Below are 25,879 nucleotides of genomic sequence, written 5' to 3'. Positions count from 1 at the left end.
TTCATTTATGAAATGCGCGGGAAACTAGCGATTTTCTCATTTTACGCGGGATTTTGTTATGCATTACAAGTAGGTACCTAATAAACTTATCAGTGCAAATTGGAACGTGAATAACTCCTAGATTATAATTACGCAGTCTGTCACCTGTTAACTGTAAGTCATTATTATTTAGTGTTAAATAAATAAAAATAAAAAAAATAATAATAATAATAATGTTAAATAATCGTGCATCGGAGCTAAATTTTTTATTTATTTGACCAGTTGGGTAGATTACCTCGCGATACTGAACTTTGAACGCCTTCTAACTTCTGTAAGCTAACGTACAATGACCCGTTTGAATTATACAAAATTTCACTAGCATGTAATGTATGAAGTCAGTCGTCCCATATTACAAGCTTATTTGTTATAGATGATTGACAACAAATGAGTATTTTTTCTTATTGTACCTTATTTAAAATCAAGAATTTCCGGAGATGCCATCAATATTTGCATTGAAACTATATAATATTTAGTGCATTATCTATGAACCACATGAACCTAATTAATATTTGGTGTGTCTATGGTAAGTTATATAATCGCGTTCTCGTAGTGCTGCTTATTCCTGATACGATAACACTAATAAAACCACAATTAAATAATTGTAGTTACTTTTTATAAATTGAGGTCAAGAACTCGAGTGGTAGTGTAACTTTCTTTCCATACCTATGCTGTTAGCCTAGAGAGGCTATTTCAGCTTCTCCTTGTCGTGTAGGTGAGCTCACGGGGCTCAAACCGGGAGTGTTACTAATACTGGCCATAGCAAAAGCAGTGCTTCGCAGAATCTACCACAGGATCGGAAACGCGACCCACTGAGAAGATCCGGCGAGAAACTCAGTGGGCTGTGTCTATGGGTTGATTTACTCGTCGAGCCCTTCGTCGCAAGCCACGGGCTCGGCAAGGACGGTGACCGGTGCTTGAGGTACCTAAAAGCACCGTTAATGGATCGGGAGGATCCGAAATGACGTGTCTAGGGCGATAATACCATCGTTAGCGTTACCCTGTTTATGCCCTAATCTGTACTGGGACTGTAAGCATCTCGGTCTAAAAAACGGGTCCTCTGTCGGTGGGTTATCTAAAGCCCGCCTTGATGGCGCTGTTAACTGTTTGGGTCGGAGAATGGGGTTTTTCACAGTCCTTTATCTTACTAGTTGCTTATTTGTAAAGTTTATCTAGAATGTGTAGAACAGATACGACGTCGTTATATTCAGTCCCTTTCCCGATGAAATGAATATACGAAGAAGCCTGAAATACTTTGGGATCAGGAAAAGGGAGTGAAATTTATTATAAACTGTATCGTAAAGCTTTTTCTCTACCATGCCTTGGTTCTGCATGATAGTATTCTCATAGAAGTCTGTCATCGCTTGACTTACGGCAGCAGAGTTTAGCCGTAAATGAAATATGTATACCCAAAAACAAATTCTTAGATTGTAAACACAACCTAGAAACTCACAGTTCTAAAACACAATGGTAGCATAGACTTAAAAGCCTCAAGAATCGATAGATAAGTTCGCTATCATTCAATCCCTACTTAAGTTATTTTATTTTATCTATTTAATGTTTATAAACACATCAGCATTTGCAATTGATTATGTAGCTATAATTACGAACTGATATTTTGCATCAGCTGCGAACGTTAATTGTGTCATTTCACATGTTTATTATCGATCGAGCTTGACCCAACACTATTTATTGAGAATTCCAAACGGTTTCTGTTGCAAACCTCATTGCAATTTCCTCAGATTGGCACATAAGGATATATAGTGATCTCGCTCTAATGCTGCTTAACTTATGAGAGGGACCAAGATAGTGCGATCGTACGATCATCACGCGGGTACTTTGGTTGGGTTTTTGTACGTCAAAATAATTAAAAACATTCGCTTGCTACTACGGGCGCAAGTAATGTTTTTTTTTTCTCATGATTCATAAATAAAGATTAATATAAAAATATTTATAAACAGAATTAACGTGACTTGTGTCAGTTGTGTGTGTGTTTAATTTTTTAAATAAAATGTATAATTCAATGAACGGACTGTATTCTGATACGCCATACAGGTTAGAGAAAATTTACTTTTAATCGGAAACTATTTTAATTACATTTTACTAGTAAATTAATTTTGTAACATTGCCAATGCGTACATAAAATGTCTTTCTTTAGTTTTAAATAAATATTAAAGTGAAAAATAAATGGCAAATTGGTTAAAACACGTACAAAGTGTGTCGCTACGTTTTCACTTTTTACTGTTATAAAAGACGTTTTCTAATAACATTCTTAGTGAATTATTAAGTAACCCTCGCTTTACAGGTACCAAATTAATTTTTTTTTATGACACGATAATGTTATACTGTTTTTATTATTAAGAACACATTAACTATAGGTACTTACCCTTTTCAACTAATTTCGCAGTTAAATGAAAAGATTACACATATTTTTTAGGATTTAATTTTATAATATACATACATACATAAGTATGACGTAGGTGTTAGATTACATTTAAATTTAATGGCAGATAGGTTTTATTTGCTCTGGTCAATAACCAGTGTTTGTAACTTCTATTAGAATAAGTATTATTATTGTCTTTTTAGTTATAAATTAGGTAGAATGTATTATATTTAAAAAAGTGGAATACCTACTTAATTCTAAAATAAGTTAAGATTTTCAATTACCCAAATTAACAGTCTTAAAATCCACGATTAAAATCAACTTACTGAGTTGTTGCAGGATATACCATATAAAATATAATGTATTATTATTATTAATATGTGTGCAGAATGTATTGTTGTACACACCATAAATGCATGAGTGGAGTTAACACCTGTAACATTTTCAGCTGAGGGTATCTTTTATTTTTTCTTGAAAAATATAATAATAGTATGCAGTTAGTTTTGCTTACATTCGTTGGTATCAAGGAAAATTGCAACATGTACTGATCCGGTAGGCAGCGGCTTGGCTTTGCCTCTGGCATTGCTGAAGTCCATGGGCGACGGTAACCATCAGGTAGGCCGTATGCCTACATGGGCAATAAAAAAAACCTGTATGCACTATTTTTGTAGGCAATCTAAACAAAAACCACTTAATTATTTCTTTTTGTCTACCTACTGCTAGTGACCACGAGAGGTTGTGCTGGTTTCACCAAAAATGAATCAAGATGAAATGTATTAAAGCATGTGAGATGTCATAGAATAAGAACAATGTGAACATTAAAAATTATAATTGAATGATTATTGTTTTTCAGTAAGAAACTTCAAAGTTTTTGTACTAAAATTATTTTCTTTTATTTATTTTGATGATTGCTGCTGATTAGCTTAAGCTGAAAAACTAAACTTTAAAGGCATTTTAACTGGCAGTAAGGCATATTGTAGCTTTTTAAATATTATTATGAATTTGTTTTGGTGGTTAAAATAACTGTTATTATTATGATTTTTAAGCCATTCCTCAAAGTGGTTGTAAGTCAAGTGATAAGGAAAAAATACTATGTTTTACCTTCTACAGAACCACTAATTGCAACTTGTCTGCTTAATGTAATGAACATAAAATACGTCTTAAAAGTATTGAAATATAGTGAGATATAACATTCTGTAACTAATTACATTAATCAGATAAACCACATTCTTCCGAGGTAATAACATTCATTAAATATCGACAGGCCATCTATGTCCCAAGGAACAGTGGTGCACAGTCAGCGTTTCCAAGAAAAGGATTTTACAGTTGCCACTCCAGAAGAGTTTGTGAGACGGTTCCAGGGTACAAAGCCAATAAATAAAGTAAGAATTTGTTTGTATACATTTTGAGTTTGTATATACCCTGAGTAATGCCAAATTCGACGGGACATATGATCAAGTAGAACTTTCGGTCTTTTGCTTCGACTTCCAACAAAAACTAGGGTTATTTAATATATTATCGCTAAATAATGATAGACAATCACCGACTGTAAAAGCTTCGATCTTCGGTTCGGAAATCAGAGTAGCTACTCAGGAAGGTTTTAATTAGGAAACATATTGTTTACAATACTATTACCTATAGTATAGACAGTAGTAAGTAAGTGGTATCTTCAGTAGACAACAGGAGTAGTTATACAGAATAATAAACAATGTAATATATATAATTGTTATTTTACAGATATTGATAGCTAATAACGGTATTGGTGCTGTAAAATGCATGCGTTCAATTCGAAGATGGTCCTACGAGATGTTCAAGAACGAACGGGCTGTGAGATTTGTGGTTATGGTAAGTAATATTCAAATAATATGGATCATTTGTAGGCAGCGGCTTGGCTCTGCCCCTAGCATTGCTGAAGTCCATGGGCGACGGTAACCGCTCACCATCAGGTGGGCCGTGTCACGCCGTGTGGTCGTCTGCCTGCAAGGGCAATAAAAAAAAAATATATATATATATAATTCAGACTTTGTTCTAACTTCTCAAAGTTCGTGTAATTTAAAATCTATGGGTTTCCCAAAGCAAGTAACATCATGATGCCGTAAACTCATCTCCACAACAAGCACAAAAAAGTACAGAACAATTTTGTTACCAGGTGACCCCGGAAGATCTGAAAGCAAACGCAGAATACATAAAGATGGCTGATCATTATGTGCCAGTGCCTGGTGGATCGAACAATAACAATTATGCCAATGTGGAGCTTATCGTTGATATAGCAGTTAGAACACAAGTTCAGGTATGTTGTTTTTATTGGTGGTTGGGTGTTTGTGTGTTTGTGGTGTGGATTGGGACAGGCCTATGCCCAGCAGTGGACGACTGCGGGCTGATGATGATGAGGGTGTTTTGGAGCATACTCCACAACTCTGTCAACGTCAACCGTGATACAAAGATTTGGTTTGAAGGCTGGAAAAGACATAATATAATGAAGACTTTATGCCTTATGCAAAAAGAGCCAAAATTATTTAGATCTGGTATTTAAAGTAAATATGGCTTAAATACTTTAAAAAAAACCACTAATAATTCCATTATTCTAGTTACCTTCATCTGATTGAAACCACTAATAATTCCATTATTCTAGTTACCTTCATCTGATTGTTATGACTTGATATATAAAATTATTGCATTGTCATTACTCCTTTGAAAAATGTGCAAGTTTAATTAAGCACAAAGCGATGCTATATACTCAGCTTAAAATGCAGAAGCATAGTGGCTCGCTGTATAATCAATCGTATCCATGGTTTTCCAGGCCGTATGGGCTGGGTGGGGTCACGCTTCCGAGAACCCCAAGTTGCCGGAGCTGTTGCACCGAGCCGGGGTTGTGTTCATAGGCCCCCGGAGAAGGCCATGTGGGCGCTTGGAGACAAAATCGCATCATCCATTGTGGCTCAGACGGCGGACATACCTACCCTACCTTGGAGCGGAAGCAGTAAGTTAAATCACTTCAATTAATTGTATTATTAGGGTATGGTATGTATGGGTGATCCGTGTATGGGTAGCATCTACCGTAATGTCTAGGAACATTATGCAATTTTATTTCCATTTTAATGTTTCTTTAAATACATAAACTGTGTTATTTATATTTCAATCAACTCTAAATAATAATAAAAATACCTTTACATACAGTTCTCTGCTGAGTTTGTGATTCTCTCACATGTTTTTGTTTTTCTAACTATCAGAGTTCATTTTCAAATGTCAACAATAGAACTTTTAGAGTAACAACAAAGGGAAAATCTTCCACATCCACCGGGGGAACTTATTTCGTAAACTGAGGGTCCGAACGTTCGGAACTTGTATATACGCTACGTTATGGTGAAAATGACGTTAACCAGATTCACAACTCCATACAGAGGAGGGCCGTTCGGATTGTCGATAATCCCATTCTCACGGATCGTTTGGAACCTCTGGGTCTGCGGAGGGACGTATCTCTCTGTATTTTGTACCGTATGTTCCATGGGGAGTGCTCTGAGGAATTGTTCGAGATGATACCGGCATCTCGTTTTTACCATCGCATCGCCCGCCACCGGAGTAGAGTTCATCCATACTACCTGGAGCCACTGCGGTCATCCACGGTGCGTTTCCAGAGATCTTTTTTGCCACGTACCATCCGGCTATGGAATGAGCTCCCCTCCACGGTGTTTCCCGAGCGCTATGACATGTCCTTCTTCAAACGAGGCTTGTGGAGAGTATTAAGCGGTAGGCAGCGGCTTGGCTCTGCCCCTAGCATTGCTGAAGTCCATGGGCGACGGTAACCACTCACCATCAGGTGGGCCGTATGCTCGTCTGCCTACAAGGGCAATAAAAAAAAAAGTTGTGTTGTATCATGTTCTGTAGCAACTAATGAGAAAATGTGATGCATTAAAATGAAACTAAGCCTTGAGGTGTCACTGATTACAGTCGAATTTCGGATATTGGACGGACACTAGTTAATAACATTATTAGTGTAGTGATCGAGACATCAAGAATAACAAAATTCACTTCAGGTGGTATCACAAAAAAAAAATCACACGCTTAGCACTATTCACACACATAATAGACAAAACTCAATTCAAATAATAGACAAACCAAACACAAAAGTAAATTGTGAGGAAACCGGAAAAGCGTTTTATCATTTACAACTTGTAAGATTTAATTAATTATACCGCTGTATTCATATCGTTTCCACTTCCTACACTAGCGCTATTTCGGTGAGTCTTCCAACAACAACTTGATGTGTGCAGTCGGACACATTTTCAATTAGTTCCCTATACAATATGCTGCTCCTTACCTCTACCCTCCATAAAGTCTTGTTACACGACTTAAAGAGGCAAACATAACAGTTTCTCCATCTAGAATAACAATTAAAAACTCTGAAATTGGTACATAAATGGTTTTGTAATAAATCTAGATGCTTAACTCGCTTTGAATTTTAATTATAGTTGTCAGTCGGTCTATTATTAGCCGTGCGAATTATTTCCGTTCGACAGAACTGAAGGCCGAATACAATTCGAAGAAGATAAAGATATCATCGGAGCTGTTCTCGAAGGGCTGCGTGTCCTCACCGGAGCACGGGCTGCAGGCTGCACAGAAAATTGGTAAGAACTAATTTAAGATAAAGATCAGGTTATCGCTGACAGTATACGAGAAACTAGGCTGTGCATATGATTACATCCTATAAGAAATTGAACAGACACCGAGTGAACAAATTTGTTCATCGCATGAATGATGAGAAGTAATACTGGTGTTAGGACGTCTTGTGAGTCCGTACGGGTAGGTACCGCCACCCTGCCTATTTCTACCGCGAAGTAGTAATGCGTTTCGGTTTGAAGGGTGGGGCAGGCGTTGCACTGTAAAAGCTACTTTAATACCAGTGACCATGATATCAAATGGACTGTGAACTTGTCCATCCATCTAAGCAATAATAAAAATTTAAGGAGAAAATGTCAGAAGAAATTGCTAAAGCCTATCTTCAAGAAATATTATCTCAAATTCAAAGGGTTGCAGTAGACACAAGTCTATATTTACATTTACTTACGTTTGATTCTCGATTTGCGCAGGATTCCCCGTTATGATCAAGGCGTCGGAAGGCGGCGGCGGCAAGGGTATAAGGAAAGTCGAGAATCCGGATGACTTCAACAACATGTTTAGACAGGTCCGTATGGTCTCAGTGAAGCGACTTGTAAAGCAAATAAATCAGCTGATGCCCGGGGTCAACGACCTTGCCGCTTATATTGCGGCTTTGTTAGTCATCACAAATAATAAATGAATTGTGGTATTCAAACGGAAAGATAGTATAAGCTACGCTCGCATTAGAATGAGACACTAGATATATGTCAGCCCGCTGAGTTTCGCGCCGGATCTTCTCAGCGGGTCGCGATTCCGATCCGGTAGTAGATTCATTCGCGAAGCAAGCAAGCAATTGCTCTTGAGTTGTTAGGTCTCTCCTTCAGAGGCGCTCGGGCAGTTGTTAGCAAATTCCACCCCTCCTGGTTGAGCCATTGCTGGCCATCTGCCCTGGTGAAACTGCAAAGGCCTCCGGGCCACCAGTAATCTTTCAATCATAAAAAAATACACTAGATATAACTAATACCTAATTTGAATTTGTGAAGTGTGTATACTTATATATTATAGCATAGCATGGCATAGTATTAGAATAGTACTTAGTATATAACATAATTAATAGGTGTAATCTCGTATGTCCCCTAATAAGGCGGACCACCCAGAAACATGGCTTCTTCATAATTGTAAACTAGGATTAACGTGATAATTAAAATGGAATACATGCAAGAAGACGTTTTCCTTTAACACCTCCCAAAGTATAACATTATATTAGAAGCAATTTGTATATTGTTTTTAAGGGATTTTATGACCTGGTAACTAAGACCTTTAAGTCATGTCTTATTTTAAAATATATTCTTAATTTTATGAAAAATGATAATATGGAGTGAAATGAAATGAAGATGATTAATTTGAGACATTAATCAACTGGGATGAAATGAGATGAGATGATATGGGATGAAATATAATCTCAGTAAAATGGTGGTCGTTTACTTAGATTTTTTCAGTGGACTTTTTGGAGGATCCCGAGAAGTTACGACCAGCGCCTTTGTTTCATTTTCCCACATTTGTGCACTTTCACAGATATTAAACAGTTAATAAACCAGCGTTATTACACATTTAAACCTGAAGAAACACTAAATAGACAAAATAAAACAAATCACACAACTGCACTCCTCGCTTTCCCGCCAAAAAGTCCATATGTATATTGAATGTTATTGTCTGGTGCAGGTCCAAGCCGAGGTCCCGGGCTCCCCTATATTCGTGATGAAGCTCGCGAAGTCCGCCCGCCACTTGGAGGTGCAGCTCCTCGCAGACCAGTACGGTTAGTTCGATCCAGCGACTTAAAAAGCTTTCTTCATAGTAAACAACATTTGAGGCTGTTAATAGACAACGTGTTACAAAATACTCCGTAAAAATTATAACTAAATATCAAAGCCAAAAATTTTGTCAACCCTAGTAAGCTGTCATGTCACAGATTATTTAACAAAAAGGCCTACGTATGTACTGTATGCGCGCGAGTTCATGTCCATCGGGGCCAGAGGCGATGCGCGGGGGACAGCTCGCCCCGCCCCCGCCCGCCTCCCCGCCCGCCTCCCCGCATTTGTTTGATGTCGAGTGTTGTCCGTGACGGTTGTGACGCGCGCTTATCGCTATCGAAAATTTACGCAAACGCTATTGTGTTATTTAACCATGACTACTCCGCTTCCAACAAGTTCAGATAGAAAAAAAAACTACTGAAAAAAGATACATACTGATTCAGACTCTAATCTGTCGGTTTTCTTTTCCTTTTCCTTTTTCCTTAATATGGGTGTTCCTCAGGGTTCCATATTGGGTCCCTTCTTATTTCTTGTGTACATCAATGATTTACCAAAGTTTATTGAAACCCGTCACGAGGTCGTATTATTCGCTGATGATACATCCTTATTGTTTAAAATTAAACGACAATTGGAAGATTATGACGATGTGAATGATGCTATCTCGCGCGTGGTACATTGGTTTAGTGTTAATAATCTGTTATTAAATAACAAAAAAACAAAATGTATAAAATTTACCACACCTAATGTTAGACAAGTAGACACTAATATCATTGTAAGTGGAGAGACACTGGAGCTTGTTGATTCGACAGTTTTTCTTGGTATAACAGTTGATTCCAGGCTGCAGTGGGGTCCTCACATATGCAAGTTAGCGAATAGACTTAGTTCTGCAGCGTTTGCGGTAAAAAAAATACGAACGTATACTGATGAAGATACGGCACGTCTAGTTTATTTCAGTTATTTTCATAGTGTTATGTCCTATGGCATTTTGCTATGGGGCAATGCTGCCGATGTCGAAACGATTTTCATCCTGCAGAAGAGGGCTATTCGTGCATATTTATAATATGCACCCGAGGGAATCCTTGAGGGACAAGTTTAAGGAAATCAAAATTCTAACTTTAGCGTCCCAATACATTTTTGAAAATTTATTGTACGTGCGTAAAAACATTGTAGAATTCCCCAGAGTCTGCGATTTGCATAATGTGAACACTAGGAACAAACATAGGCTTGCGTTGCCGGCGGCTCGAATTAAGAAAATAAGCAACTCTTTCAGGGGGCTGGGTGTACAGCTTTTCAACAAGATCCCACAAAACGTTCAACTACTACCTGTTCATAGATTTAAGAAAACTGTCAAGGAACGTTTGTGCAACAAGGCATATTATAAAGTTAAGGATTTTTTACTAGATGGCACTACGTGGGAATGAGGCGTTCGCTCCTGGCCTTTTCATTTTTCATTATTATTATTATTTATTTGAATTGTATTTTTTTGACTTGTTTTTTTGTATACTGTAAATATGTTTTCTTGTTAAAAAAAAAAAGAAAATAGTTGAGAAAATACAAAAAAAAAAAAAAAAGGCCTCTGAGTTTGTTTCGCCGGTTCTTCTCAGGACTGTGGCTTTTTTTTTGGAACCGGTGGTAGAGTTAACATTTTCTTTTACATTTTGACATTCAACAAGTGTGTTTTTGATGACATCCAAGTTGAAATAAATGATTTTGAATTTGAATTTGAATTTGAATTCGATAGTGATTGAATTGGAATTTAAAAATATTTTTCTCTGATAGAAATAAACAAGTAATTACTTATCACATTTATTTTATTTCATAAATTGCAAAATTACCTTGAGTTACATAAAATCAAATTGACAGCTGTTGACTAAATCGGTAGTTATTATCGACATTACCATAATTAATTAGGTCACAGCACTACCGCATTCCTCAGGATGGACATGAACTCGCGCGCCTACAGTACAGGTACATATTTATAACTAGCGATACCATGCACCCCACGGTTTTTTTACAATAAAATCATTTTTTCTTACACTATTTTTATTATTATTTATTTTTATTACAATATTATTTGTTTCATAAACCGATCAGGTAACGCGATATCGCTCTTCGGGCGCGACTGCTCCATCCAGCGTCGCCATCAGAAGATCATCGAGGAAGCACCGGCCGCCGTCGCGAAGCCTGATGTCTTCATCGAGATGGAGAAGGTATCTCTTAAGTTTCCCTTGATAGACTCACGCCCGATCGGTGAGTTTGAGACATGAGGTTCAAGTCCCCTGTAGACGGATGAGCATTTACGTTCTATAGTCTCTTAGGTGACTAAGTCCTATCACTGGTGGTAGGACCTCTTGTGAGTCCGCACGGGTAGGTACCACCACCCCGCCTATTTCCGCCGTGAAGCAGTAATGCGTTTCGGTTCGAAGGGTGGGGTAGCCGTTGTAACTATACTGAGGCCTTAGAACTTATATCTCGAGGTGGGTGGCGCATTTACGTTGTAGATGTCTATGGGCTCCAGTAACCACTTAACACCAGGTGGGCTGTGAGCTCGTCCATCCATCTCAGCAATAAAAAAAAAAAAAAAAAAAGGTGAGTCTCTTAACTCGAGGTAGCCGGGCTACGAACTCCATTTTCCTCATCAATCCGATGCTACTAGTTAAGATAGGAATGTCGAGGGGTGAAAGGCTGTTTCGTTTAAGCGACATTTTTGCAACTTTACATGAGAGCCATTTAATGTTTAAAATTTGTAAAAAATTATCCTAACAATTTTATTTGAATAGAGTAGACTGGAACTTATAATACTGTTACGCCGGTAAGAGTAACGCCATCTATCGCCGATTAAGCGAAACGAATATCAGAGGTTCTAGTAACGTCTAAAACGCTCGAGAAGTACAACGCCATCTATTGTCAGATAGCGGAAACAATTACACATCGAAAATACTCGAATTGTGAGGAATGTTCTCGATTATTTTAGGGATGTCGTATTGACTAGAAAAGCGTTGCAGAGATGGCACGCGGTCGGTTAGTAATCGGAACTACTCGAAGCGAAACAGTGAATGGATCACCTGAGGCGAAGTGGAAGAGACGAATTGAGACTTTTAAAGTTTTTGTGAAATGTTTTAAGTGTCCTGAGATAAATACAGTGTTAATTTACACTTCAGTAGAATTTTTATTTATCCTGAACCCCAACGCGTAACAGTACCAGATAGCCTTACACTTCTCGGTATGCTTTCGTTCTTCTGTAAAGAGACGACGAGCTAGGCAGCAGCATCTTATTCTTGACCCTGGCATGGCTGAAGTGCGCAACCACTATTACTGGTGGTAGAACCTCTTGTGAGTCCGCGCGGGTAGGTGCCACCACCCTGCCTATTTCTGCCGTGAAGCAGTAATACGTTTCGGTTTGAAGGGTGGGGCAACCATTGTAACTATACTTGAGACCTTAGAACTTATATCTCAAGGTGGTTGGCGCATGAACGTTGTAGATGTCTATGGGCTCCAGTAACCACTTAACACCAGGTGGGCTGTGAGCTCAAGAGAGCTAGCAAGAGAGCTGTTCTCACTTACCGTTCTGTTCGCAGGCCGCGGTGCGTCTGGCCAAGATGGTGGGCTACGTTAGCGCGGGAACAGTGGAGTACCTGTACGATCCCTCGAGCGGCTCCTACTACTTCCTAGAGCTGAACCCTCGACTCCAGGTGGAGCATCCCTGCACAGAGATGGTGGCGGACGTGAATCTACCGGCCGCACAACTTCAGGTATGTAGTTTTTGGTATAGTTAATAGAAGGGTAGAGTAAAGAGGGAGAGTAGACCGGGGTCTTTTTGTGTTCAGAATTAAATTAGTGGTTTCTTTTTGTGAAAGCTCATAAAGTAGTTTTGGTGTGGAATTACACAGAGACAAGCGCTCTACCGAGTAGACCAGAGTAGACTAGAGTAGACCAAGGTCTTTTATAACTCGGCTTACCGTATAGTAGGGTCCAATGCTAGCGTAGTCTGTAAATCTTTAATTTATTGCCTAGTTTTATATATATTATGTTGGCTGTTCTACTAAATTTTTTTTTTACTTTATTTATTGCTTAAATGGGTAGACGAGTTTACGGTCCACCTAGTGTTAAGTGATTACTGGAGTCCATAGACCTCAACAACGTAAATGCCGCCACTCACCCTGAGACATGAGTTCTAAGTCTCAGTTTTACAGTACAAAGGTTGACTCACCTTCAAACCGAAACGCATTACTGCTTCACGGCAGAAATAGGCAGGGCGGTGGTACCTACTCGTGTGGACTCGCAAGACTCGTGCCTTACGATCAGTAAAATGATTATCTAAACTTCTCATTTTCTATTAAGATAATTAATACTAATATCTTTTTTTCTAGTCTCAAATAACTTGATTATCTCTGTACAGATTGCTATGGGTCTCCCTCTGTACCATATAAAAGATATACGTCTTCTATACGGAGAGTCGCCGTGGGGCATGACCCAGATCGATTTTGACGAGCCGAAGCAGCGACCCTCGCCCTGGGGCCACGTCATCGCCGCCAGGATCACCTCGGAAAATCCGGACGAAGGTTTGTAAGAGTTGCGAAAATGAAGACTGCATCTATAGAGGGATGAAAGGCAACTTATTCGGCTTAAGCGATATTTTTGCAACTTTACCGGAAAGCCATTTAAAGCATTAAATTTGAAAAAAACGTCCTCAGATATTATTGGTAGTAGGACATCTCGAGTCCGCACGGGTGCGTACCGCCACCCCGCCTATTTCTACGGTGATGCGTTTGAAGGGTGGGGCAGCCGTTGTAACTATACTGAGAACTTAGAACTTATATCTCGAGGTGGGTGGCGGCATTTACGTCGTAGGTGTCTATGGACTCCGGTAACCGGTTAACACCAGGAGTAAACTTAATGGAAGTTCAATTAAAAACACCGAACTGTTGATGCTAATACCGAATAAAACGCACCTTTAATTACAAAGATAAATGTTGCTTAAATCAAATATCCTTTCAGTCTGTCGATTATAATCTGTATGGTGTACAGTGACGTCACTCTTCAATATTATTGCTCTCAGCTTACTACTACAGCAACAAAACGTTTAAACCTTTCCTGCATCTAAGTGATGAAAACTTTTTCGTTCAGGCTTCAAGCCTTCTTCTGGAACGGTCCAGGAGCTGAACTTCAGGTCCTCGAAGAACGTGTGGGGCTACTTCAGCGTGGCGGCGTCCGGCGGCCTGCACGAGTTCGCGGACTCGCAGTTCGGCCATTGCTTCTCCTGGGGCGAGACCCGGGAGCAGGCCAGAGAGTGAGTAACATATGTACCAACCATTACGATGCTGCTCTGAGTGCACACTAAATACCACTCGCTCATTGGGAGGTCTTCGGCAGGGCCAGATTTAGAGGAGGGCAACTGGGGCGAAAGCCTCGGGGCCTCCACCAACGGAGGGCCCCCACAATAGAGACTTTGAAAAAGAAATCTTTCGAATTCCAACAAGTAAACACTAGTAAACATCTTTTCCTTTCTCCGAAATTTAATTTCAGATAATTCTTGTCTCCGATTATATTTGTCAAATACTAAGAAAATCTAAGTGGTATCACAATGAATTATTTATTGAAATATCATTTTATTTGGAAAATAATTTGGGGCCAGGGGGCGTTGCCTGTTGCCTGTTGGTCTGTTGCCCTTGAGGCCTCCAGACCTATAAATACGGTCTGGTCTGGTCCAACCTATACACGTCTACAGCATACTTTAGTTTCAAACATGAATGTCGATAAGGTATAACATAAATTTGCAGTTGATAGCGGGATTCCTACCCATTCCGTCTGATTGAAGGCCTGTACCGACTGTCCAACAGAAACCTGGTGATAGCCCTCAAGGAGCTGAGCATACGGGGCGACTTCCGAACGACCGTGGAGTACCTCATCACGTTGCTGGAGACGACCTCCTTCCAGGAGAACAACATCGACACCAGCTGGCTGGACGCTCTTATTGCGGAGAGGGTGAGTGCAGTAACCCGTATCTTATCAGTGTACTTAGTGCGAGTTTTTTAACGTTCTCGATAGCGTAAAAGTTGCTCATATTTGTATGGAATGGGATCGTTTGCCTACGTTAGCCGCTAGGGGCGCTGCTCCAATTGTATACAAATTTGAGTTAACTTTTACGCTATCGAGAACGTTAAAAAACTCGCACTAAGCACACAGGTAATACTCAATTCCTCTAATTAATCGAGGTTTGCGAAGAGTATGGTGATGGCTTGGCTGTGCCCCTGGCTTCGCTGGCGTCGATGAGCTTACTTATAAAGCTGGACTGCACTAGAGCTTACCATATCGCGCTATAGGTAAACGGTAGTTCGCACAATATTATTGTATCGTTCATTCGAAACTGAAGTATTTGATATATAGAATATTAAAGTATCAAATATATATCACAGTGCTTTTAGGAAGCACCGGTCACCGTCCTCGTCGAACCCGTCGCGTCGCTTGCGACGAAGGGCTCGACGAGTGAATTAACCCACAGACACAGCCCACTGAGTTTCTCGCCGGATCTTCTCAGTGGGTCGCGTTTCCGATCCGGTGGTAGATTCTGCGAAGCACTGCTTTGGCTAGGGCCAGTGTTAGCAACATCTCCGATTTGAGCACCATGAGCTCACCTACTAGTTAAGGTTACGCTGAAATTGCCTCTCAAGGCTATCAGCTTAGTATATTATAATATATATCAAATATAATTAAGTAAATGACTCGATTTACCTTCGCAGATGCAATCGGAGAAGCCGGACATCATGCTGGGCGTCATATGCGGCTCGATCCTGATCGCTGACAGCATCATCACAGCCAACTTCCAGGAGTTCAAGAGCGCGCTCGAGAAGTGAGGGGCTTTCATTTATAAATCTCTTATGGAAGTACAAATTACTGGTGGTAGGACCTCTTGTGAGTCGGCACGGGTAGGTACCACCGCCCCGCCTATTTCTGCCGTGAAGCAGTAATGCGTTTCGGTTTGAAGGGTGGGGCAGCCGTTGCAACTATACTTATACCTCAGAACTTGTATCGCAAGGTGGGTGGTGCATTTAGGTTGTAGATGTCAATGAGCTCCAGTAACCACTTAATACCAAATGGGCTGTGAGCTTGTCCACCTATCTAAGCAACAAAAAAAAATTAAAACTCATTCAGTTATTGCTTCACGTCTGTTGTGCAGTGGTTATAGAGGTCCGTAGACATCATTGAGTCAATACAACGACCCGCTTTAGAGTTCGTACACTTGTGAGTGACTGCGGATGTGAGACTGATGCGCACTGGATATAATCAGAACACTGGTGCTGTATCAATACAGCTCTGCCCCTGGCATTGCTGAAGTCCATGGGCGACGGTAACCACTCACCATCAGGTGGGCCGTATGCTCGTCTGCCTACAAGGGCAATAAAAAAAAAAAAGTGTGTGTGTCCGCTCCGACGCACGACTGGAGTTTACTGGATATAAAAAATTAAACGAAACAATACGAGAAATAGTTCTATATTACGACAACACGATACACTACAGATTATTAACAAATTAACGAGACACAAAACAAACGACTAACAAATATATGAAAATACAATAATGAGAGAAACGCGCGATCAGTACGAGGCTTTGTGGCGGACTGCCGGCGCAGCAGCCCGGCGCGCATTTCGTGTGACATGCGCATAACGCATTTCGTGTGACATGCTAGTACGATTTTGGTCCCCATAATTTTCATACCCCGGGCCTATATATGTAAATCGATTCTAAAGGAGTAAACTCCAAAAAAAAAACAGTCCTGAGTTTCGGTCTGTGGTGTCTCCGATCTCTATGCCTCAGAGACGCGTCTGCTGATGCTAACCTAACCGCCGGTAACCTGAGGGGGATAACCTGGTTTCGCCGGGCTGGTAAGTCTGCTTTTAAAGCACTCTGACGCGACTCGGTGGTGAAGTGGTTCCTGCGCCGACCCCAGGCCGGTGGGCGTGGTCCCCCCTACGTAATTCCTAGCCCGGTGCAGGAAATCCTAGCTTTGTTGATTATCGGCTTCAAAATTCTTTCGTTAAGTCATAAGTTTCACCCTCACGCCGCCCCAAGCACTCACCGACAAGTATGTTCTCCGCTCAGAGGTCAGATCCAAGGGTCGAGCCAGCTGTCGAATACAGTGGAGGTGGAGCTCATCCACAGCGGACACAAGTACAAGGTGTCGGCGACCAAGTCCGGCCTCACGTCCTACTTCCTGGCCATGAACGGCAGCTTCAAGGAGCTGGAGGTGCACAAGCTGACCGACGGCGGTGAGTAGACGGGGGGACATCGACACGACTGTGTTCTTTGGAGGGGGGCATATTCCTGGAGCCACTGCGTTCATCCACAGTGCGTTTCCAGAAATCTTGTTTGCCACGTATGCTTGTCCTTCTTCAAACGAAGCTTGTGGAGAGTACTCAAAAGGTAGGTAGCGGCTTGGCTCTACCTCTGGCACTGCTGACGTCCATGAGCGACGATAACCACTCACCATCAGACGGGCCGTACGCTCGTCTGCCTGCAAGGGCGATAAAAAAAATCTCTACGGAGGGTAATTATAGTCTGCTGAGCGGGTGACTATACTCTTACGAGAGAGCGTTCAGGACAGGGGGCTATGTTTGTGTAAATGTAATTTTGTAATTAAAGGTTCGTTTTATTTGCTATCAGCATCAACAGTTCGATGTTTTTAATAGAACTTCAATAAAGTTTATTCCATTCAAATAGCTGAAGAAGTTTTTTTGTTATGAGTTTTTTTTTTTTTAAACTTTCAATTGCTCCACTGTAAATTTGCAAAAAAATCGTTTAAACCAAATAACCTTTCCTCTATCGATTTAGTTTGTTAGAGAAATATCTCTGAAGGTTTCATTTCTACCACGCGTGATATGTACAATTTTGTATGTTTTGTTAAATAAATTTCTCTCATATCAAGGTACTCTCTTGTCGGTGGACGGCGCCTCCTTCACGACTTACTTGAAAGACGAAGTGGACAAGTACAGGATAGTAATAGGAAACCAGACGGTGGTCTTCGAAAAGGAGAAGGACCCTTCGAGTCTGAGGGCCCCTTCAGCGGGGAAGCTGATCAACACGCTGGTGGAAGACGGAGGGCACGTCGACAAGGGACAGCCCTACGCTGAGATCGAGGTACGTGTGTTTTTATTGCTTAAATGTCTGGACAAGCTCACAGCCCACCTGATGTTAAGTGGTTACGGGAGCCCATAGACACCTACAACGTAAATGTTGCCACCCACTTTGAAATAATAGTTCTAAAGTCTCAGTTTTTACTGAGAATTGTTAAGTTCACGCTACCTGTCCAAAAACGCTCACATAAATGGCAAGCGGATGTATGTTACATGGTAGAAACGAGCAGGATCCATATAGACTCATAATAAAGATTATAGAGTCGTAAACAGGTAGGCATATTACTGGTGGTAGGACCTCTTGTGAGTTTGCGCAGGTAGGTGCCACAAACCTGCCTGTTTCTGCCATAAAATAGTAATGCGTTTCGGTTTGAAGGCTATTATATCAAGGTGGGTGGTGGAATTTATGTTATAAAGTCTATGGGCTCCGGTGACCACTTAACATTAGGTGGGGAATGAGCTCGTCCACCCAATTAAGCTATAAACAAACAAAAAGCCAATTTGTAAGTAATCGTTTGTAACATTGTCTTTTGTCCGAATTAGGTGATGAAAATGGTGATGACGCTGTCCGCCCCGGAATCCGGCAAGGTCACGTGGAATCTGCGGCCCGGAGCGGTTCTGGACATGGGCTCCCTGATCGGGACTCTGGGTAGGTGGGGGGCAGCCGGGGGGCGCGGCCACGCCAACGGATCCGTCGACCGGAGATCATGAGAAATCCGCCTCAAGTCTCAATATGGGTGTCCACGGACTGTGGTAACCGTTTAACACTAGGCGGGTCCTGACCTCGTTCATCAGTATACATACAATAAAACAACAGTAACAAACATACTTGTAAATATAACTGGGAATAACTAACACATGGTCATCCGTGTGCTTAGTGCGAGTTTCTTAACGTTCTCGATAGCGTAAAAGTTAAGCCAATTTTGTATGCAGTTGGAACAGCGCCCCTACTGGCGAACGTACGCAAACGATCCCATTCCATACAAATATGAGCTAACTTTTACGCTATCGAGAAGGTTAAAAAGCTCGGTCCAAGCACACCGGTCCAAAAATAGCAATATAGATAAACATACTTATATATGTTCAATTATATACATATATAGATAATAAACACTCAAACACAAAACAAACATGCTCATCACATAATACTTGGATGCGGGAATCGAACCCGCGACCCTCGACGCAACAGTCAGGAGCGCTAACTGCTGCACTGGGTCGAAATACTAATATTATAAACGGTTTGGTTAATCTATATATTAATACGTGAAGCAAAAACTTTGTATCCCTTTTTGCGAAAATTACGGAGGAGTCTGAAATTACCCACACTTATAGAGAATATAGAGAAGGAGTGCAGAATATTATTATTTTTTTAATTATGCGTAATAAATACATTAAATCAATAAAGAAAAACACTACACACACTAGCGTGTATTTGACACAACACATACATATACTCTTTGTTTATTGTCTGTTGTCAAACTTTTGTTATTGTTTAAAGTCTGGTCAAATTGAGAATAGATTAATATTGCATGTCTTTAATATTATTTGTAGTGTAGTCCTAACGAAATCCGTGATTATAGAAATGTGATAATAGAACTATAATAATGTTCAAACTTATAATTTCAATTAACTATAGTCGAATTTCGACTACCGAGGGACCGCTAGTTTAGATAAATGTTTATTTCAACAGAACTGGACGACCCGTCGCTGGTGACGACGGCCCAGCCGTACAAGGGCCAGTTCTCGTTGGACGACAACGCTACCGTCTCGGAGAAGCTGAATCACGCCCACAACAAGTACAGATCGATACTGGAGAACACGTTGGCCGGTGAGTTCTCGCGGATGGGGGTAGCATGGTGCCGGGGTTTGAGTCCCGCAGCGGGTGGGCAAGCTCACAGCCTACCTAGTGTTAAGTGGTCACCAGAGCCCATAGACATTCACAACGTAAATGCGCAACCCACCTTGAGATATAAGTTCTAAGGTATCAGTATAGTTACAACGGCTGCCGCGCCCTTCAAACCGAAACGCATTACTGCTTCACGGCAGAAATAGGCAGGGTGGTGATACCAACCCGCGCGGACTCATAACACGTCCTACCACCAGTAATTACGCAAATTATAATTTTGCGGGTTTGATTTTTATTACACGACGTTATTCCTTCACCGTGGAAGTCAGTCGTGAACATTTGTTGAGTACGTATCTCATTAGAAAAATTGGGACCCGCCTGAGATTCGAACACCGGTGCATCGCTACATACGAATGCACCGGACGTCTTTACCTTTAGGCCACGATGACTTCACGTATATCACGTAATAAAAATCAAACCCGAAATAATCATTTGCGTAATTACGGGTGGCGCCGCGAGTCTACCCCCCCACCCCCTCCTTAGGGCCTTAAAACATCTTTGAGCCCGTGGTCTGCTCTTAACATCTGCAGACTGTAAAGTCCCACGTACCACGCGTGCCCCCCTAGGCGTGGGGACCTCGTAGGAAGTTCGAACCCCATGCTCGAAAAAAAAAGGAGGTATGCTGTTACCTGTACCCTGTCTATTTCTGCCCCGAACCAGTAACGTTCCGGTTTGAAGAGTGCGGCGACTGTTATATACCAAAATTGAAATCTACCTTACGTTCCTAGGTGATGATGTCCATGGACTCCCTGGCTTTGTTCGTCTTATATTGGTTTCCGTTAAATCTCACAAAGCTGTTGTCACTGTTAATGTTCTACGATGAGCCATATGATTATTTGTGATAGTTTCTTCAAAACGATTAGTAGTTTTAATTTGATTTTAGGGTACTGCTTGCCCGAGCCGTACAACACGCCGCGACTCCGCGAGGTCGTGGAGAAGTTCATGCAGAGCCTGCGGGACCCCTCGCTGCCCCTGCTGGAGCTCCAGGAGGTAACCAGCGCGTCCAAAGGGGACAGGGACCGGTCCCCCCGTACAAGTTTGGAACGGATGACTACATAGTCAAATAACTATTCACTAAGCATCTTATTGATCTATACTAACATTATAAAGAGGAAAGATTTCTTTGTTTGTTTGTATTGAATAGGCTCCGAAACTACTAAACCGATTTCAAAAATTCTTTCACTGTTTGGTAGCTACACTATTTCCAAGTGACATAGGCTTTTTTGAAAAAAATTAGCGATCCTTACTAAATCTCCAGTAATGTAATCCAAGGTGTAAAAAAATTTCCTAAAATATTCTTTAAATTGCGTGCTTTTATTTAAAAAAATAAAATAACGTCAAATATCGTTGAAATTTTTGTTAAACACCCGAGCGATGAAGGAACGGTCAGCTAGTTTTATAATAAAACTATAATACTAATACAGGGTGGCCCATAAGTCCTTTGAAATGAAAAAAAAATTATTAAAATAAAACTAATTACATTATGAATTAAATTTTTATTTACATAAAAAGCTTAAAAAACGGGAATTATTTTTTGAAAATAACATCTCCTAAATGTAATCCGTTGCGATCACGGCACTCTTGCAAACGACGTCTAAAATTGTCGATGACTGCGCGGCACGTCACTGCTGAAATGCTTGTCATTTCTCTGCGGATGTTTTCTTTTAGGGCCTCAATTGACCGCGGGTTTGTGTCGTATACTTTAGCCTTAAGGTAGCCCCACAAAAAAAAATCCATCGGGGTCAGATCTGGACTACGTGGAGGCCAGGAAATGTCTCCTCTCTTAGAGATAACTTTGCCAGGAAAAAGTTGACGGATAACGGGCATAGCAGTGTTAGAGTTGTGAGAAGTGGCCCCATCCTGTTGAAACCACGTCCTAGCATTAAAGCCTGAAAAGTTTTGCAATTCTGGTATGAAAAACTCTTCGATCATAGCCACATATCGCTCCGACGTAACAGTAACTGCGCGCCCTCTGCCATCCTCAAAGAAGTAAGGCCCTAGGATACCATGGGCTGACATAGCGGCCCAAACAGTCACTTTCGGACTATGTAAGGGCTTCTGATGCTTAAGTTTTGGATTGATGGGGCTCCAATAGCGGCAATTTTGTTTACTAACATGCCCGTTAAGATGGAAATGAGCCTCGTCAGAGAACATTATGTTATTGAAGGAAGTAAACCGATTCAACATTTCATTCGCATAATTTTGTCTTTGAATACCGTCAGTTTCCTTTAATTCTTGAACCAACTGAATTTTGTAAGGGTGCATATGTAAATCTTTCTTCAAAATCCGTTGTATGTCCTGGATACGTTTAATGCTCTGGCACGCTTACGAGTTGACTGTGTCGGATTTTCGCGAATAGACTGTGTCACTGTGTCTATGTTTTGTTCCGTACGTGACGTCCTTGGGCGACCCAACCGCGGTTTATCTAACGTCGAACCGGTCTCCTCGAACTTAGCAACCCAGTTCTTAATCGTTTGAAGAGTTGGAGTGTCGTCAAAGTTGTGTAAACCTTTGTGTTCTCGAAATTTACGCCGCGCAACGGTTGCCGAATTGTCGTTTTTATAAAACTCGCGCACACAAAACGCACGGTCCGCTCCGGTAAAACGCTCCATCGCGACTAAATTCCCAGAAACCGAAGTTACTCCCCCCGCTTCCCCTGCACCGCTCACGCGCGTCCTGTTCGTTTTATTCAAATTTTACTTTTCAAAGGACTTATGGGCCACCCTGTATATAAATCTACAGCGGTTTTTAGAGATGTTCCGTTATAACTGCTGAACCGTGCATCCGATTGACTTGAAACTTGGTACCCATGTAGAAAATACATGTGCTTAATAGATAGGCTAATATTTATATGAGTGTTGGAGACTCCCTACACTAGTTGCGGGGGCGTTAATGATGAGAATCTTTGTGGGGGTGAGAAATAATAATGTTAATTTTAAATGCCCAGCGAAGCGGACGGGTACAGCTAGTAAAACTATAATTCAAAATCAAAAATCAAAACTTAATTGGTTTTCTTCGAAAGTATGCTAAGTTTTGATCAGATGAATCACAAACGTGATTTTATATTTTATGTGTGATCAATCTTGTTTCAGTATATGATTTGTTGGTATGCTGTCGTAAGTACTGACCACAAATGACGTCACATGAATTGTTGAATATCCGAGGAAATCTTGTCAAAATTTGAGATTTTTGCCGGTATTCTTTATTGTGATGATCAGTGGTGACCGTCTACAAGCCCCAGCAGCTCCACGACCAGAGATACCGCGTCTCAATACTCCACATCTTTGACCCAGGTGCTGTCGTCGACCTCAGGCCGGATCCCCATAGCGGTGGAGAAGAAGGTCCGCAAGCTGATGGCGCTGTACGAGCGGAACATCACCAGCGTGCTGGCGCAGTTCCCCAGCCAGCAGATAGCCAGCGTCATCGACCAGTTAGTTGCCGGTCCGCGGGCTGGTGGTACACGCCGGATCCGCTGACATTCTTGTTTTATCGGGGGTCGGGGCGGGGGGTTGGGGGGTAACCACTCACCATCAAGTGGGCCGTATGCTCGTCTGCTTGCTCAGGCAATAAAAAAAAACACGTAGACAACTACAATTCCAACACAAACATTCATCCCTTCCCAGGGTAAAAAATGATGAAGATTAATTCTCATGCATTCAATATCGATAACACCTTGCGTCATGTTCCTCAGTGCTGAGGGTCGTGACCTTTACGGAGCAGTCTCGTTAGGATGATGTCCCTCCATTTCTTCCTATCCTCCGCGCAGTGGATAGCGACATAGATGCTGGAGTCCAATGTCGTATCAATCTGATCGGACCAGGATTATGCCCCTTAGCTCTCTTTCCTTCCACTTTACCGAACGTGACCGAAAAATTCGAAGATCCTGCGAATTGATAACTAGCCATTACTAAGAAATTAACGTGATGTTCTGTCTGTACAGCCACGCGGCGTCGCTGCAGAAGAGGTCGGACCGCGACGTGTTCTTCATGAGCACGCAGGCGCTGGTGCTGCTGGTGCAGCGGTACAGGTGCGCGCCGATTCCACTTACATTGATCAGCCGACGTTAAATTGCGACTTACTGGTGGTAGGACCTCTTGTGAGTCCGCACGGGTAGGTACCATCATCCTGCCTATTTCTGCCGTGAAGCAGTAATGCGTTTCGGTTTGAAGGGCGGGGCAGTCGTTGTAACTATACTTGAGACCTTAGAACTTATATCTCAAGGTAGGTGGCGCATTTATGTTGTAGATGTCTATGCGCTCCAGTAACCATTTAACACCAGGTGGGCTGTGAGCTCGTCCACCCATCTAAGCAATAAAAAAATAATTATAAATACTCTTCAAGATGAATTTTGCAATTTTAAAATGTTGTTATTTTAATGATATAAGAGAAATAAAAAAGTAGAAGTTCATGTGTGTTTAATAATGGTTTGTCTAATGCAGGAACGGGATCAGAGGTAGAATGAAGGCGGCCGTGCACGATCTGCTCAAGCAGTACTTCCAGGTCGAGAGCAACTTCCAGCTGGGTGAGTGGGAACGTCTGTGCGCACTTGGGCGGGTGCGGCCGTGTGCTCGCACGAGTCTAGAATAGCGTTCGGAATGCAAACATATCTTGGTAATTTTGTTAGCGCGATTCAGGCACTTGTCAAATACCTCGTGCTCTATGTTGGTTGTCACGTGTTCACGAACGACTGCCGCAGTAACAACCATGGAACCGGTCAAATTATGCGTTCATGATATAATCGGTAGCCGTTGAAGACCAGGCAGCAACGGGCTAAGTCAGGCGACCTTGTGACGGGTTGGGCGTGCTTCTGTTGCAGGCTCGTACGACAAGTGCGTGGTGGCCCTCCGCGAGCGCCACAAGGACGACATGCAGGCCGTCGCCAACATGATCTTCTCCCACAACCAGGTCGCCAAGAAGAATTTGCTGGTCGGTATCTGATCGAAGCGTGAACTTGGTTCTGTAGCTCGTGCTAAAACTAGCGGTGTTGTTTCAGGTGACGCTGCTGATAGACCACCTGTGGTCCAACGAGCCAGGGCTGACGGACGAGCTGGCGGCCACGCTGAACGAACTGACTTCCCTCCACCGAGCCGAGCACAGCCGCGTCGCGCTACGAGCGAGACAGGTACCATTTCGATAAAGCGGCCCGACACGAGAACTCTCTCATCGTGGCCGCCGGTAACTACATACCAAATCGCGCGGACCGAATGGTAAACAGTCGACGTCGCCCAAAACACGTCATTACGGATCCTCCCGATCCATTAACGGTGCTTTTTAGGTACCTCAAGCACCGGTTGTTTAACCGAGCTTCGACGAGTCAACCCACAGACACAGCCCACTGAGTTTCTCGCCGGATCTTCTCAGAGGGTCGCATTTCCGATCTGGTGGTAGATTCCTGTTAACAGCAACGTCAGGTTTGAGTCCCGTGAGCTCATCTACTCGCCCGGCGACGCTGATATTCTCAAGACCATAAGCTTAGGTGGAAAAAAAGAAAGAGACAGCTACTGCCCCCCCCCCCAACCACCTCCCCACCCGAGACTACCCCGGTCCTGTACAACCTGCTCGTGCTGCAGGTGCTGATCGCGGCGCACCAGCCCGCCTACGAGCTCCGTCACAACCAGATGGAGTCGATATTCCTGTCGGCGGTCGACATGTACGGGCACGACTTCCACCCGGAGAACCTGCAGAAGCTGATCCTGTCGGAGACCTCGATATTCGATATACTGCACGACTTTTTCTACCACATGAACGCAGCGGTGAGTAGCCGTTTCCCTATTTTCTGACGGTACGAATTTGTAGGTCGTTGACCTCGCGCTGTAACAGATTTATTGCGCATACTGCATTGCGTGCTCTCCAAAAAACTTTACTAAGCTTAAGAGACGATGGTATATAAATGAATTGTACTAGCTGAGTCCCGCGATGTTACCCGCGGTTATTTTCGTACCGCAGGTGACTAGTCTAAAAAAGTAGCCTAAGTTACTCCTTATATCATCAGATACCTATCAATGAAAGTCCCGTC

General features: G+C 42.0%; 2 protein-coding genes across 3 annotated transcripts in view; both read left to right on the top strand.

Annotated features, from left to right (window-relative positions):
* The first annotated feature begins 1,887 nt into the window (after positions 1-1,887).
* ACC (acetyl-CoA carboxylase) overlaps positions 1,888-25,879 on the top strand; it is a 59,918-nt gene continuing 35,926 nt past the window's right edge. The window contains exons 1-25 of one of the 2 annotated variants that reach the window (XM_028179099.2): positions 1,888-2,091; positions 3,684-3,801; positions 4,157-4,264; positions 4,569-4,709; positions 5,220-5,399; positions 6,937-7,044; positions 7,507-7,601; positions 8,738-8,831; positions 10,921-11,036; positions 12,405-12,578; positions 13,226-13,388; positions 13,954-14,116; positions 14,667-14,811; positions 15,567-15,676; positions 16,927-17,093; positions 17,750-17,961; positions 18,501-18,606; positions 19,648-19,785; positions 20,747-20,853; positions 23,157-23,293; positions 23,804-23,890; positions 24,303-24,385; positions 24,680-24,789; positions 24,857-24,985; positions 25,434-25,616. In XM_028179099.2, the coding sequence (XP_028034900.2) occupies positions 5,225-5,399; positions 6,937-7,044; positions 7,507-7,601; positions 8,738-8,831; positions 10,921-11,036; positions 12,405-12,578; positions 13,226-13,388; positions 13,954-14,116; positions 14,667-14,811; positions 15,567-15,676; positions 16,927-17,093; positions 17,750-17,961; positions 18,501-18,606; positions 19,648-19,785; positions 20,747-20,853; positions 23,157-23,293; positions 23,804-23,890; positions 24,303-24,385; positions 24,680-24,789; positions 24,857-24,985; positions 25,434-25,616 (2,802 nt within the window). In that variant the 5' untranslated portion in view covers positions 1,888-2,091; positions 3,684-3,801; positions 4,157-4,264; positions 4,569-4,709; positions 5,220-5,224. Of the gene's footprint in view, positions 2,092-3,683; positions 3,802-4,156; positions 4,265-4,568; positions 4,710-5,219; positions 5,400-6,936; positions 7,045-7,506; positions 7,602-8,737; positions 8,832-10,920; positions 11,037-12,404; positions 12,579-13,225; positions 13,389-13,953; positions 14,117-14,666; positions 14,812-15,566; positions 15,677-16,926; positions 17,094-17,749; positions 17,962-18,500; positions 18,607-19,647; positions 19,786-20,746; positions 20,854-23,156; positions 23,294-23,803; positions 23,891-24,302; positions 24,386-24,679; positions 24,790-24,856; positions 24,986-25,433; positions 25,617-25,879 lie in introns of those variants that run through there. The other variant, XM_089737644.1, reaches the window with a different exon arrangement.
* Positions 3,176-5,025, top strand: LOC149500228 (acetyl-CoA carboxylase 1-like). Its single transcript, XM_089737668.1, has 5 exons — positions 3,176-3,192; positions 3,684-3,801; positions 4,157-4,264; positions 4,569-4,709; positions 5,008-5,025. Exons 1-5 carry the CDS (start codon positions 3,176-3,178, stop codon positions 5,023-5,025), a joined length of 402 nt encoding a protein of 133 aa, XP_089593794.1.

Source organism: Bombyx mandarina, chromosome 23 (genome assembly GCF_030267445.1).
Source record: "Bombyx mandarina strain Sakado chromosome 23, ASM3026744v2".
NCBI classification, from domain to species: domain Eukaryota; kingdom Metazoa; phylum Arthropoda; class Insecta; order Lepidoptera; family Bombycidae; genus Bombyx; species Bombyx mandarina.
The sequence above is the reverse complement of the archived record's forward strand: the minus strand, read 5'-3'. Positions and strand labels throughout refer to the sequence as shown.